This window comes from Carcharodon carcharias, chromosome 21 (genome assembly GCF_017639515.1).
Source record: "Carcharodon carcharias isolate sCarCar2 chromosome 21, sCarCar2.pri, whole genome shotgun sequence".
Lineage (NCBI taxonomy): Eukaryota > Metazoa > Chordata > Chondrichthyes > Lamniformes > Lamnidae > Carcharodon > Carcharodon carcharias.
The window spans coordinates 27,463,289-27,476,350 of record NC_054487.1 but is presented as its reverse complement, the minus strand read 5'-3'; the positions used below and the strand labels follow the sequence as shown (position 1 = coordinate 27,476,350).

Sequence of the window (13,062 nt, the reverse complement as noted above, 5' to 3'; positions counted from 1 at the left end):
AGGAGTCTGTTCTAACTGAAGACTGCCTGGCAACAGCATTTTAATTGGCTTCCAACCAGATGACCAGGGTTTGTGTAAGAGTAGTGCAGCAGAGAAAAAAGCTCCTAGCCTGAAAAGAGAAAAGACCTAAAACCTCTTTCTCCTGTGTGTGTAAGATTATAGTAATTCTACAATAATAGCTAGCTGTTTTTTTCCCCTCATATCTCTATAACCTGCACTCTCTCTGAAAAGCCCCTGTCAAGAGGAAAAAGGGAAAATCACCGTTTGAGACATTGAAAAGCAAGTTCTCAACCAGTGAACTTTAACCTGAAAGTGCTAGGAAGACCACCTTGTATAATCAACAAAGAACTGAAAGGAATTTGGAAGACTTTGGTCAAAATCAACCCATTGAATCCTGTACTCTGGAATTATTGCTATTGAACTGTTTTATCCCACCCTTAAAATCCATGTTTTTGTGTGTCTCGTGTGTCTTATATGTGTGTGTATATGGATTTAAAAAGGGGTAGAGTTTAGGTTGTAGAGTTAGAAGTTAGCAGTTCATATTTCTTTCTTTTGCCACTGGTTAAAGACAATTTGTTCAATAAACAGTTATTTACTTATTAGGTTTACAAACCTGGTGCTCATATTCTGTTAACCTAAATTAAACAATTAGGTGGTTTGATCAAACTTTTCATATTTGTTGTGGCTCAGGGAGCAGTGGGGCTTGATATTCCAGTGCAGTATCCCCAGTGAGTCGTGACAGCATTAGATAATACACTGCCACTTGGAACTTACAGCAGTCACTCATATCGATTTGATGTCACAACAAACTGAAATGTCGTGATATGCACAATATTGAGTTTGAACCCTATCCCCATGTCAGCTATAATTCATGTCTTTTACCTCCCACAGATCCTTCAAGGGTGAAGGAGTCATCAAAGGAGGAAAAGCACATTGATGATGCTTCATCTCATGCACCCTCCATCAGTTGATATAAACATATCTTGGTGGGTGCTGCAGTAGAGAAGGCTAGGTTGTCACATGGTGAAGCATAAGGCAAAAACTTGGCAGATGGAATATAATGTGGGAAAATGTGAGGGTATGCACTTTGGCAGAAAGAATAGAGGAGCTAAATATTATTTAAATGGAAAAGACTGCAGAAGGCTGGAGCACAGAGGGATTTGGGAGTCCTTGTGTATGAATCCCAAAAAGCTAACATACAAGTTCAACAGGTAATAGGGAAGGCAAATGGAATGTTGGTCTTTATTTCAAAGGGAATGGAATATAAAAATAGGGAAGCCTTGCTAAAATTACAAGGCACCAGTTAGATCACACCTAGAATACTGTGAACAATTTTGGTCCCATTATCTAAGGAAAGATATACTGACATTGGAGGCAGTCCAGAGGATGTTCACTAGGTTGATCCCGGGTATGGAGGGATTTTCTTTTGAGGAGAGGTTGAGTAGATTGGGCCTGTACTCATTGGAGTTTGGAAGAATGAGAGGCAACCTTATTGAAGCATATGAGATTCTTAGGGGGCTTGACAGGGTAGATGCAGAGAGGTTGTTTCCCCTTGTGGGAGAGCCTAGGACTAAAGGGCATAATCTCAAGGAGGCGCCCAGTTAAAACAGAGATGAGGAGGAATTTCTTCTATCAGAGGGTAATCAATCTGTGGAATTCTTTACTGCAGAGGGCTGTAGAGGCTGGGTCGTTAAGTATATTCAAGGCTGGGATGAACAGATTTTTAATCAGTAACAGAATCAAGGGTTATGGGGAAAAGGCAGGAAAGTGGAGTTAAGGATTTTCAGATAAGTCTTGATCTCATTGAATGGTGGAGCAGACCTGATGGATCGAATAGCCTACTTCTGCTCCTACATCTTATGGTCTTATTGGGAAGAAATTTCCAGCCGACAAGCGGGGATGAGGCCCACTTGCCAACGCATAAAACGACGCGTGGTGACATCGAGCGGGTGTTCTGATGTCACCACGCATCATTTAGACTGAAAGTTCAGCAGGTGCGCAACTGTGTCGTCTGCGTGCCCGCCGAACTCTCAAAGACCCTTTAAGGCCATTAAGAAAGTAATTAAAGTTCTTAAGAATGCTGCCCATCCAACCTTAAGGTTGGCAGGCAGGTGAAGAGACCAGGTGGCTTTCGCATTTTTCATGAAACCTTATCCACAGCTTCATGAAGGGTTTATTAATTAAATTTAAAAATTTGAAAAAAATAATGGGCATGTTCCAGCTCATGTGACAGTTTCACATGAGAGGATATGTCCTTAAATTTTTTTTTTCCTTTATTAAATTTTTCAGAACTTAAACTAATCTCCCTGAGGCACCTCCATGCCTCAGGGAGATTTCTGCGCTCTTTTGCATGCATGCCCCGACTCAGGGAATCCACCCCCAGCCCGTACAGGGAGTACACAGCGTTTCCGGGTGTGCATCACACTGGGCAGTTCTTAATTGGCCCACCCACATAAAATGGTGGCCGCACCCGATCGGGGGCACTGATCAGGTTCGTGCTCGCTCCCACCACCCCCCCACACAAACCCCCACCCCGACAGGTGGAAAATTCAGCCCCTTGTCTTATATCAAGTGAGAAAGATCAGATGCAGGAGACAGGGCAACATTGGAGAGTCCCCTGTTAGAGGACACAGGATACACTAAGAACTGGTCATCTGAACATAGATGCTGAACCTTGGGGGTCCTTCACAACGAGGGCACTTCTGGAACAACAACAGGAAATGGTGTGCTTCTGTTAGTATTTCCAGAAGCAGTGCGTACCCTTGGAGAGAGATTGAATGAGTCCATCTCTAACATGAGTGCCGTGATGTCTTAGATATTTGCACTGCTGGTGCCCACTTCTGTGGAAAGAGTGGCCAACTTCATGGAAAATCAGATACATCAGACAACTGAATGCGTGACAGCCCTGATGAATGGCCTACATGCTCTGATTTCTTTTACATAGGATGGAGCAAAGCCTTCCCTTAGTTTCTCAATGCCTCACTGACATGCAACCAAGTATTCTCCAGCTCTTGACTACTAGGAAGTGCAGGTGGGCTATAAGGGCGGAAATGGAGAAAAGGCACACTTTCTCCCCCTACCCGTACATGCTGCCTCCTACCCCAATGATCAAGTCTACCCCTGCACAGGTGCAGGTTGGGCAATCTTTGACGGGCCTTCATGGGCTCCATTAACTGGAGGATGTCCACCACAAGCATCTCATCTGTCAGAGCAACAGAACAAGCAGCCTGGCTCAATTTCTGCTGAAGCCAGAGGAGTGCACCACATAAGAGTAAGAGGTCATGGATGTGAAAGACTTAATGGGAACACAAGGGTATTCAGTTGGGTGTGAATAGCAATATTAATGTAGCTATGTTGATATTTATTTCAACATTTTATTTATACCCCTTATTCTCCTGACCTGAACATTTTGCCTCCCCCATTTACTCTGTTGTAATTAATTGTGTCTGGGGCACATAGAATTTCTGATGATACTGTCAGATGGGTCTTACACCCATCATAAATATTAAGTAAAATGTGCTTGGATGAGTGCGTCTTTGGCTTCTCTTGAAATCAGGTATGCGGCTGCAGGCACCATGGCCACATCTGTCTCCTCCTCTAGCTTCTCATATGCCAGTCGTTCTGCACCTTCTTCCTTCAGCTCCACTCCTCTCTGCAGTGTGATGTTGTGAAGGGCACAGCAGACTACAACTATGGGACCCTTGATTTGGCATATTGAAAGGCACCTCCAGATCTGTCAAAGCACCTTAAGCAGATCTTGAGTAATGTGGAGCGGCATGTGGCTGCGAAGAAAGCAGCTGCTGTTGATTTTATTGCTGCTGCTGGCGCTTATGCTGTTGTTGATACTTCTGGTGCTGGTAGCTGCTCCTGCTGCTCCTCGTTTGACGTCAGTGCTACTGCTGCATAAATTGCTCCCATGCTGAAGGGAAGGTTGACAGCAAGTTGAGAGGAAGGTGAGTAAACTCCAAGGCAGTTGAAATTACTTCCAAATATATGAAAATGACCCTCAAAGTCTCAAAGCCTCAGGCTTTCAGAACTAATTCTGCAAGCACAAACCTTTCAATAAGTCTGACAAGTTTTGCGATTTCACTCTTTAAAGGCTTTCTGATGCATCAATTTTATTGAGCAATCATCCCCTGCTGTACTTTCATCTCATGAATCCTGACGAGTTACAGGCAGTTCAGGAAACCACTGCACTGGCTGTTAAAGCCAAAATGCTGGATGAAATGCACAGTTAATTGCCACCTGGGTTAAACCCAGAAGGGGGCGGGATCATGTTCCTGACCTGACACAAATTTTCAGGGCTTTATCCTACTCCCCACACCCAACCTCGCCTCCCCTCGGCAGTTAAAATTCTTCCCTATGCATTCATTACCGACAAGTAAATTAGTACATGAGGGTGGAATTTTATAGCCCTGTTGCAGTGGGGCGGGGCAGGAAACTGCTGTTAAGAAGCCCATTGATTTCGACGGGACCATAAAATCTTGTCAGCGTGATATTCTGCTGTATGTCACACAAGTAAGAATTTTTTTCTGAGCAGACAGGTGCCGGCCCGACCAGTTCCAATGTCAAATAGCGCGATGTCATCGCGCACTTGTGCGATATTTCAGTCGGCGGGCACGTGCTAAACACAGAAGCACACCCGTCGGCAATTAAGCCCATTAACAGAGATTTTTCATTGCCTGTCCAACATTACAGTTGGCAGATGAGAAAATCGGCCAGGCGGCGTTTGCATTTTTCAAGAAACCTCATCCACAGGCGGGCTGAGGTTTCCATGATAAAGTAAAATAAAAATAAATTTCTGTGGACAACATTTTCATGACCTACATTTTCAGGTGACTGATTATGAAGCTTGGACACTTTTTTATGGTTTCTGTGACCTTTATTTTAGGTTGTTCAGGTCTTCAGCTCCCTAAGGCAGCTTTCTGCCTTCGGAGAGCTTTCTGTGAGTGCTCGCCCACACCTGCGCTGACTTCAGTGCCTGCCCTCCTCCGCCCACACCCTGGCAGCGCTGAGCATTTCAGCACATGTTTCACAGTGGCTGGCCATTAATTGGCCAGCCAGCATGAATTTGCAGTCGGGGGCCGATCACGGCTGACAGTCCATTCCCCGGACGATCCAGGACTCACCGATTGCGCCCCGCCCGCTGACCTAAAAATCTCGCCCTAACTTGGGAATCCATCAAAATTATTATTGGGGAAAATTGTCTGATGTGTACCGTAGTGAACAACTTGTGTGGAACACCAAATAGAGTAATTAGAACAAGATTATGACTGCTTCTTGCAGTTTCACCACATTTTCCAGAATTCACAAAGCAGAGATTATTACTAAGTCTTACACTTTCTAAGCCCCATTTTCCAGAGCCTACATTGCATACATACACTGTATTAAATCCTAGCTGTAGACCTATAAAGTTCATTGCTAGATGATCAAACACAGTGAAAGTTTGGATATTCTACAGCTTGCACAGTGTTTGTACTGGGCGTTGTTTCTCTGGGCAGAATTTTCCCTTCTGAGACTAAGTCCTATGGTGGGGCCAGGAAGGGTGTGTGTTTCCCACTACAGATGCTGCCAGAAATTTGCGTGGCATTGCTCGACACTGGCCTTATTAATTATGCAGTCAGGGGTTTCCCAGGGTTTTGCACAGCGGGGTGGACTGGATGGCATGCCATATTTAAAAGGCACCCAGACAACAACCCACACAACGCTGATTGAGGAGATGGTCAGAAGAGGATAACGTCCAAATTCAGCAACACCTCTCTGGGCATCCTGCTTAACCAAGTGGAGGCCAGGAGGGACGTCTTCTATCCACCGAATGGAAGGAGAAGCCGAGCAGGGAGACAAACCCTGGAAAGAAATAAGTCTCCAGGGCAGTCAGTGCCCAGGACCTCCAGCAGAGAACTGCCTAACAATGCCGAAAAAAGATGAATGACCTCATCTGTGCTGCCAGGTTAAGTGAACCCTCAAATGCTCACACTCTTATCAATGAATGATAAAGGGGACATGGGCTTCAGTGGCAACATGATAAGGTGGTGCCTCATAGCCCCACTGCTGTCCATCTACACTGCAGGTGGAGAGGCAACTGTGGGCTGCTCATTCTTCCACACAGAAACCTCACATGCTGTCTGGAAGAGGGGAGCGGTGAGGGTGGTGGAAGGGGCTCAAGCGTTGAGGGCACCAGCCAGCACTGCTAATGACATGCCTGTCTGAGCCTTATCCTTATATATAAGCATGGGCTTACTGCTATAAAAGGTACTGGCCCAGAACCCTTTTGGACAACCTGCAGTGCATCAATCACATGGCACACAACCCAGTGGGTTATTTGTAAGACTGAATGAAACCCAATTGCCCTTAACCCGTCTTCTCTCTTTGTGCAGGATAAGTTAAGACAAAATCGAAGAGAGAGGGAGAAGACGGGAGGGGGCCAGCCACACTTTAAAGAACTGATCCACTTTGAGGAGCAGGCACAGGTTGAGCGGGACAGATTCATCAGAGTTGGAGAGATTGGCTTGTGGCCTCCATCCAGTAAGGATCCATGCATATCATAGAAACCTAAGGATCAAGGGTACCTCCATGTTGGAGGCAGCTCATGCAGCCACTTGCTTTCTTCTCTCTCATTTACAAATAACATCAGGAAAGGGCAATGCCCGAAAGTAAGGAAGCTGTGCCCACTATGCACACAAACCAGGAGAAGAACGAGGACATCATTGATGAAGTGTACCTCTAGAGGCATCATAGCAGACATCTGCACCCTCCACCTGCCCAGAGAACACACACCTCGGCAGGTATTAGTTCTAGTTTAGGAAGGGTCTCACATTCTGGTGATCACTGCACAGACACATGTCTGCAACAGGAGGAGGCAGGGTCAGCTAAACTTACTGGCACTTGGAGGAGTGCTGGGGATGGGGCATCTGCGAGGTTCACACCTGATAACAGGGCTCTGGAATCAGCCTTCCAAGAGATGCTGGAGAGGCAGCAAGAGACAGGGAAAATCAGGCAGAGATGTTGGAGGCTCTCAACAGGGTGGCACGTCAGGTGGAGGATACTGACCGCCTGCTGGCTTGTGAAGTGGTGCCAACCTGTGCACGCATGGAAGTCCTCATGGGGAATGCAGGAGACTCCTTGGAGAATCTGCTGGAGATGAGCGCAGACCTGCACTCCATTGCTGTAGTTATGGGTGAGCTTCTACAGCGAGTGGGGGACGGGGCACCTTGACCTCCCACCAGGTGCCCTTGCCCTCAAAGAGTCAGGCAGGTGCCTTCAGGCAACCAAAGGGAGGAGGAGCGGCAGTTGACCACCCCTGGGACCACCCCTCAGGATTCTCTGAGGTTGATCGGCGCTTTGGAATCGCTTTTGCCTGTGACCGCCGAGGGAGCAGCTGCCCCACAGCAGGACGGCCAAAGTAAGCTGGGGCCCGCCAGTCCTCGGGTCTCCAGAGGACAGCCTCCAAGGTCATTCAAAGCAACAGGGCTAACTGATCATCAGGCTGCCTCCACACTTGCAGCAGATGTTGGGGAACACTTAGAAGAAGTGATAGGGAAAGAAAATTAAGAAGTTCTGAATTCACAAGTGGTTGCACTATGATAGGTACACATATTGCACTTTTGTAAAAATTGTTCGCTTGCACTTTAATCATGTCTGATGGGGTTTATTTGTGATTGTCCTTAAGCCTCTGTGTGCCCGCTCCCAACATCTTCTGAGGGAAGATGTTACCTGAAATCAGGCATGTGCATGGAGGCAAAAGTCTTTGCCATGGCTCTTGCGAGCCATGTGCAAGAAGTCTTCAGCACACGCTGAACCTTTGCCCTTCACACTCTCATCTGTCCCAAGGCTCTAGCATTGTAAGTATTACATGCTGGGGTTCCCCTTCAGTTTTCCAGGTGAGCTGACCTGTGTCTCTGTCCACCTCTGACTGACGATCCAACTTCCATGCAATATTTCGCGATCTCCACCATGAGGCTGTGCATAGTTGCGAGCAGCCATGGTGCTAGTAACGTATGAAATCGAATCAAATACATTTTCTCCTCCCCTTCCCTCAATAACCATTGACCCTCATGGTCATCCTTCAACCCTCTCCCATCACCTTCCGTCCTTTACAGGTAAATGTAGAAGTCCCCTACCTTCCTGAACAGCCTATACCCATTACGATCGGCATGCCCCCCCAACCCCCGTTGACCCCCCTCTAAATCTGCGTCACCTTCCGCATCCCTTCCAACAATCCTCAGCACTCGACATTCACTCGACATTACTGCACCCTCACACTCACCCTCCCACCCTACCAGTTCCCACTTGCCCCCTTTAACCATCACCATCCACTCCTATCACCAGTCCCCTCAATATGCCCCCCAGGAATCCTCCATTGACTTCACTGATCCCTGAACCCTTATCTGTTCTATGCCCCCAATGCCCATCCACACCTGCACAACCCCATTGCCCCTTCACACCTGCACAAGCCCCATGCTACTTCACACCTGTACAAAGCCCCATGCCCCTTCACACCTGCACAACATCCCTTTCTCCCTGCCCGCACAACAACATGGCCCTTCCCACCCTCCTGCTCCATATAAGCTCACCCATTCCACAACCCCCGCAGAATCTCTCTTTCTCCTACCACACCCAAACTCCCTCACCACCCCACAGGACTCCACACTTGCCCCATTTCTTCATTCCTTTTCTCCCCATATGTTCCATTGCCCCCACCGACAGCACAGATCCTTGTCACCCACCAGTACCTCCTGCAGCCACCCACCTGCAGCTTGAAGATCCAAATACTGGAAGAAGTTGCTGGTTGGTGATTTGAACCCTGGAAGAAGTTGCTGGTTGAAGATCCAGACCATGGAAGAAGTTGTTGCACCAAGAACAACCATATTCTGGATGCTGCTGAGCAGAGAAGATCCACGTAGTTGATGCTCCACCTTTCCACTGCTGCACATAGTGTTCTAAGATCTGGTCACTGGAGGCCTCCATCTTCTCCTTGTCTCTGTGAGCAGCCCAGGCCTTCTTGAGGTAAGTGCTGACATGCACACGCCACATTGGTCCAGACGTATGTTGGACCCGAGTGATTTCCCGTTGGTGGCACAGATGATCGGACCAGGGGGTGTGAGTGATTGCAGTTAAGCCTTCATCTGCACTCCATTAGCTGGATGCAAATCACGCCAGCCACTGGTGGAAATTGCAAACCGCCATGAAGATTCTGTGGACCTGTGGAATAAGGGACTTCCTACACCATATCTACAATTTTACAGCTCTTAAAGACACCACAGCTCTCAGTTACAGGATTGTTCCTGGCCAGCATGGGAAACAGGTGCTGCATCAGATAATATTTCCCATGTCTGGCCAGCTTTGTTGCTTCTGAATGTGGGGGTGTGTTCACTTCTGTATATAATTTTCTTTTATTGTTACACTCCTTGGAAGAGTACTTCCAAAATCTGCCCTTTTTTTTAATCCCCTCTCCTGCTGGCTACAAACAAGTGTTGCTATTCCATGTATATTTCTTCTTCTTCTTCAGATAGTATCCGTTGTTATTCAGGGGTTGCCACACCACAGCTTCTTCTGTGATTTTACTCAGGGCAGGATGAGGAGGAGGGCCCCGAGTCTACCTTAGACAGAATGGGATTGAATGTCTTGCTGTTGGCATTATTCTAAAACACGTTAGCCATCTAGCCAGCTGAGCTAACTGGCCCCCACATGTATATTTAAATTGTTTTAAATACCTTGTAAGACTCTTCAAGCACCTCCTGTTGGACATCAAATATCTACCACTTCACGGACAACTGCCTGGGGCTCAAAATTGAGCTGAACTTCCATACTCCTCCGAGTGTTAGAGGCTTGGATTGTTACCAACTCCGAAAGCTGTGTGGTGCTTAAACCAGTTGGTAGCGCTATCTTGACTGATGCATGCATACCCGCTGAAGTATAAGTACCCAAGCTGGTGGAAAGTGTGGAACAAAGGTCAGATGATGCACCCGCTGAGGTCCTCTCCTTTTCCTCAGATGTCAAAGCTGGTCCCTTAGGGATAGTGGCTGCTGGGGTCCATGATTGGCCTGTTGAAAAAGCGCAAGGAGGAGTACCATTCAACCCTGCAGATAAAGGCTGAGCCAGGATCACTGCTTCTCGGACAGAGAACTTCCACAACCCACGCATGTCACAGAGGTATGCAAATCCAGCCATTGCCATACACTGTCCCTTCCCTCATCCCAGCCGCACTCCTTCACCTCCCCAGTGCTGAAAGAGGATCCTCAGATGCTCACCATTCCCAGCACTAACACCGGCCTCTGCTTGTCTAACTGATCTGTCTCCCTGTTGACTGGCCAGATCCGTTTTTGTCAGCACTGCCAAGTTTGGCACTCACCCACCAGTCCTTGCCCTCTCATGGGCATCGAGGGTCATCCTCCTGTGAAGACAATGGTGAGTTCCATATCTGGAGGGATCAACCTCGCAGGGTTGTTATCACATGTTATGATGCTTCACTCCTCCTGTGGGATTTAACTTTACCCACCCTCACGTCTCAGCCAAAAGTCTGGGCAGGCTGCCAAAGCTCTTTGACTTGGCAATATGGATATGGAGAGACCATTCATCCATTCCCCTGCCTAACACCTCCCATGCACAACACATGCATACCTTTCCATAAGAGCACCCACATCGAGAGTTAGAATCCTCACTCACACTTGCAGCAGGAAGAAGGCCATTCACCCTTTTCTAACGCTGCAGCCATGTTCTACGGACGACCCCATGCCTGCTCGCCACCCCTGCCACTTCCAATCCAGGCTTGCTTGGTTAGGCAGGGATGTCTTCACTTCCCGCAGGAGGACTGTTCAGTCACACCCAAGAGGAAGGCATGCAAGGAGTCATCATCAAACCATGGGGCTGTCCATGATTGTGCCTCTGTCACTCCTCTAGCAGTCATATTTCCTTTTCTCAATCAGTACCAGTGAGTGGATACCTGAATATACAGTCAACAGTCAGTAGGTGCTTCAGGAAGACTGGAGTTGGCAAGGATAGTGGTAGGCCTTCTGGCTGCAGCAGATTTTTCATGACTGCTCCTTCGCTTCACGCTGCTCTCCTGATGCAGCCCCTCCATTGTCCTGATGTACACTGCCAGCTGGGACTGGGCAGGAGCAGGCACACCCCACCCTTCCCCTTCTGTCCATAACACCCCTGCACATCTAAATGGAGCAATAGGTTGTAAAGAGTTAATTATACTTTTATTCTACTCATGAGCTGACCTACATAGTAGAGTTATCAGGTCAGTCTCATTTGTAGAGGAATAAAAAGGCTTTTTATAATGCAGTATTGTTTGTTCATTTATTATTCTGTTATGAGAACTCCATATTTAAAGAAATTGTGAGATAACACCGTCCACCACAAATGCTGAAGATTTTGGTGTAAAGCAGAACTATTTTAATTAGTTCTTAAAATTCTTTTTGGAATGCCATTTATTCTTGAATACAGCATTAATTTCAATTGGATAAAGTTATTTAAAATTAAAACTTCTTGATGTTTTGGCAAATACTCATCTTTTAAGCATCAAGAATTTATCAAGCAAAGCTTTCTACAGATGAATATATATTCATGTGAGTAGTTAAAACAACTGAATAATTTATTCAGATTAATATAACTGAGGTATACTGCAGTAGGGAAGGTGAATTAAATGCTAATTGTACAGTTAAGCAGCAGAGCCACCAAAAGCCTTTGGATAGGGATAACACATACATATGTATCTGAACTTTCAAGTGCAAATGCTGGGGTTAAGCAGTCGATGGAAAAAACTTACTCCTTTGAACAGTGCTATAAATTAGTGTATGATGACTGGTCACACATAATGTCATCTTTCAATTCAAATTAACTGCCCTAGGTGCTACTGCAATAACATCATTCTCTCTTTTTTGATTGCAGGAACGAGTGGAATATCTCTTTCTCATCATTTTTACAGTGGAAGCATTTTTGAAAGTGATAGCTTATGGACTCCTCTTTCACCCCAATGCGTACCTTAGGAATGGCTGGAATTTGCTAGATTTCATTATAGTGGTTGTAGGGTGAGTACACATCTTAAATTTTGTCACCAAGTTTATTTCTCTCTTGATCAAATGTTTTAGTTCTGAGTTAAAGGGCAGAATTTTCAGCAGGCGCCAGGACCCTGACATTGGGATCAGGTATGGTGTTCAAGCCCTGCTCACCTGCATGATCTGCCCAGGGGCAGCCAATTAACAGGCCACCACCTAAAGCCCTGTCCAGTTAGGGATGTCGGGTGAGTTCCACAGGCGGGAGGACAAAGCTGAGTACCCAAGTCTGGGGGCAGCCACTCAGAGAGGTGGCTGCTGCCAATGTAGCTGGGAGTCCACAAGGGTGCCTCAAGATGGAGGACTGAAGACTTCTAAAATTTTCAAAAATGAATGAGGCCACAGATGCTATCAGGGAATCCCTCCAAAGGATGGCCTCTGGCCACAGCTGTGGCCCAATGATCACTGTTGCTCCAGGGGAGGGCAGGGTTTGAAGGAGGCCTCTGGAAAGCTGGTGAGCTTCGTACGTAATGGGAGCGGTTCACTGACTGCAGGAAGATCCCATCTCCATCAGAAAATGTCCCCTAATTGGGCCCTTAAGTGGAGTAAGCTGCTTGTCTTATTAGAGCAGGCTGTCAACTTTCTTCCCCACCGACTCCTGAGAATTTCCCCCAACATGAGAATATATTGGGGCACCATTCCCATTCGGCTCCCTCCTAATTTCTCAGCCTGGCACCTCCAATCTTGTCTCCATGGGGCTGGAAATATGCAGCCCAATGATTTAGGTCTGTGACCCTCCATCAGATGATGAAAAGCCACAGACCTGAAACGTTAACTCTGTTTTACTCTCCAAAGATGTTGCCAGGCCTACTGAGTACTTACTGCATTTTCTATTTTTTTTATTTCAGATTGCCAACATCTGTAATATTTTGCTCTTGGTTTATTTCTGATACTGATTGGAGTATATTAAAGTATGATGTATTTATTACTATCTTTAATATATAAATGCTAACATTATAATCTTTTAATTTTGGGTCAAGATCAACAACAAAAAAAAATGTAA

General features: G+C 46.5%; 1 protein-coding gene across 1 annotated transcript in view; it reads left to right on the top strand.

Moving 5' to 3' along the window:
• cacna1c (calcium channel, voltage-dependent, L type, alpha 1C subunit) overlaps nucleotides 1–13,062 on the top strand; it is a 1,373,114-nt gene that overhangs the window by 447,533 nt on the left and 912,519 nt on the right. The window contains exon 4 of the mRNA XM_041215565.1: nucleotides 11,896–12,035. Within this exon, the coding sequence (XP_041071499.1) occupies nucleotides 11,896–12,035 (140 nt within the window). The remainder of the gene's footprint in view (nucleotides 1–11,895; nucleotides 12,036–13,062) is intronic.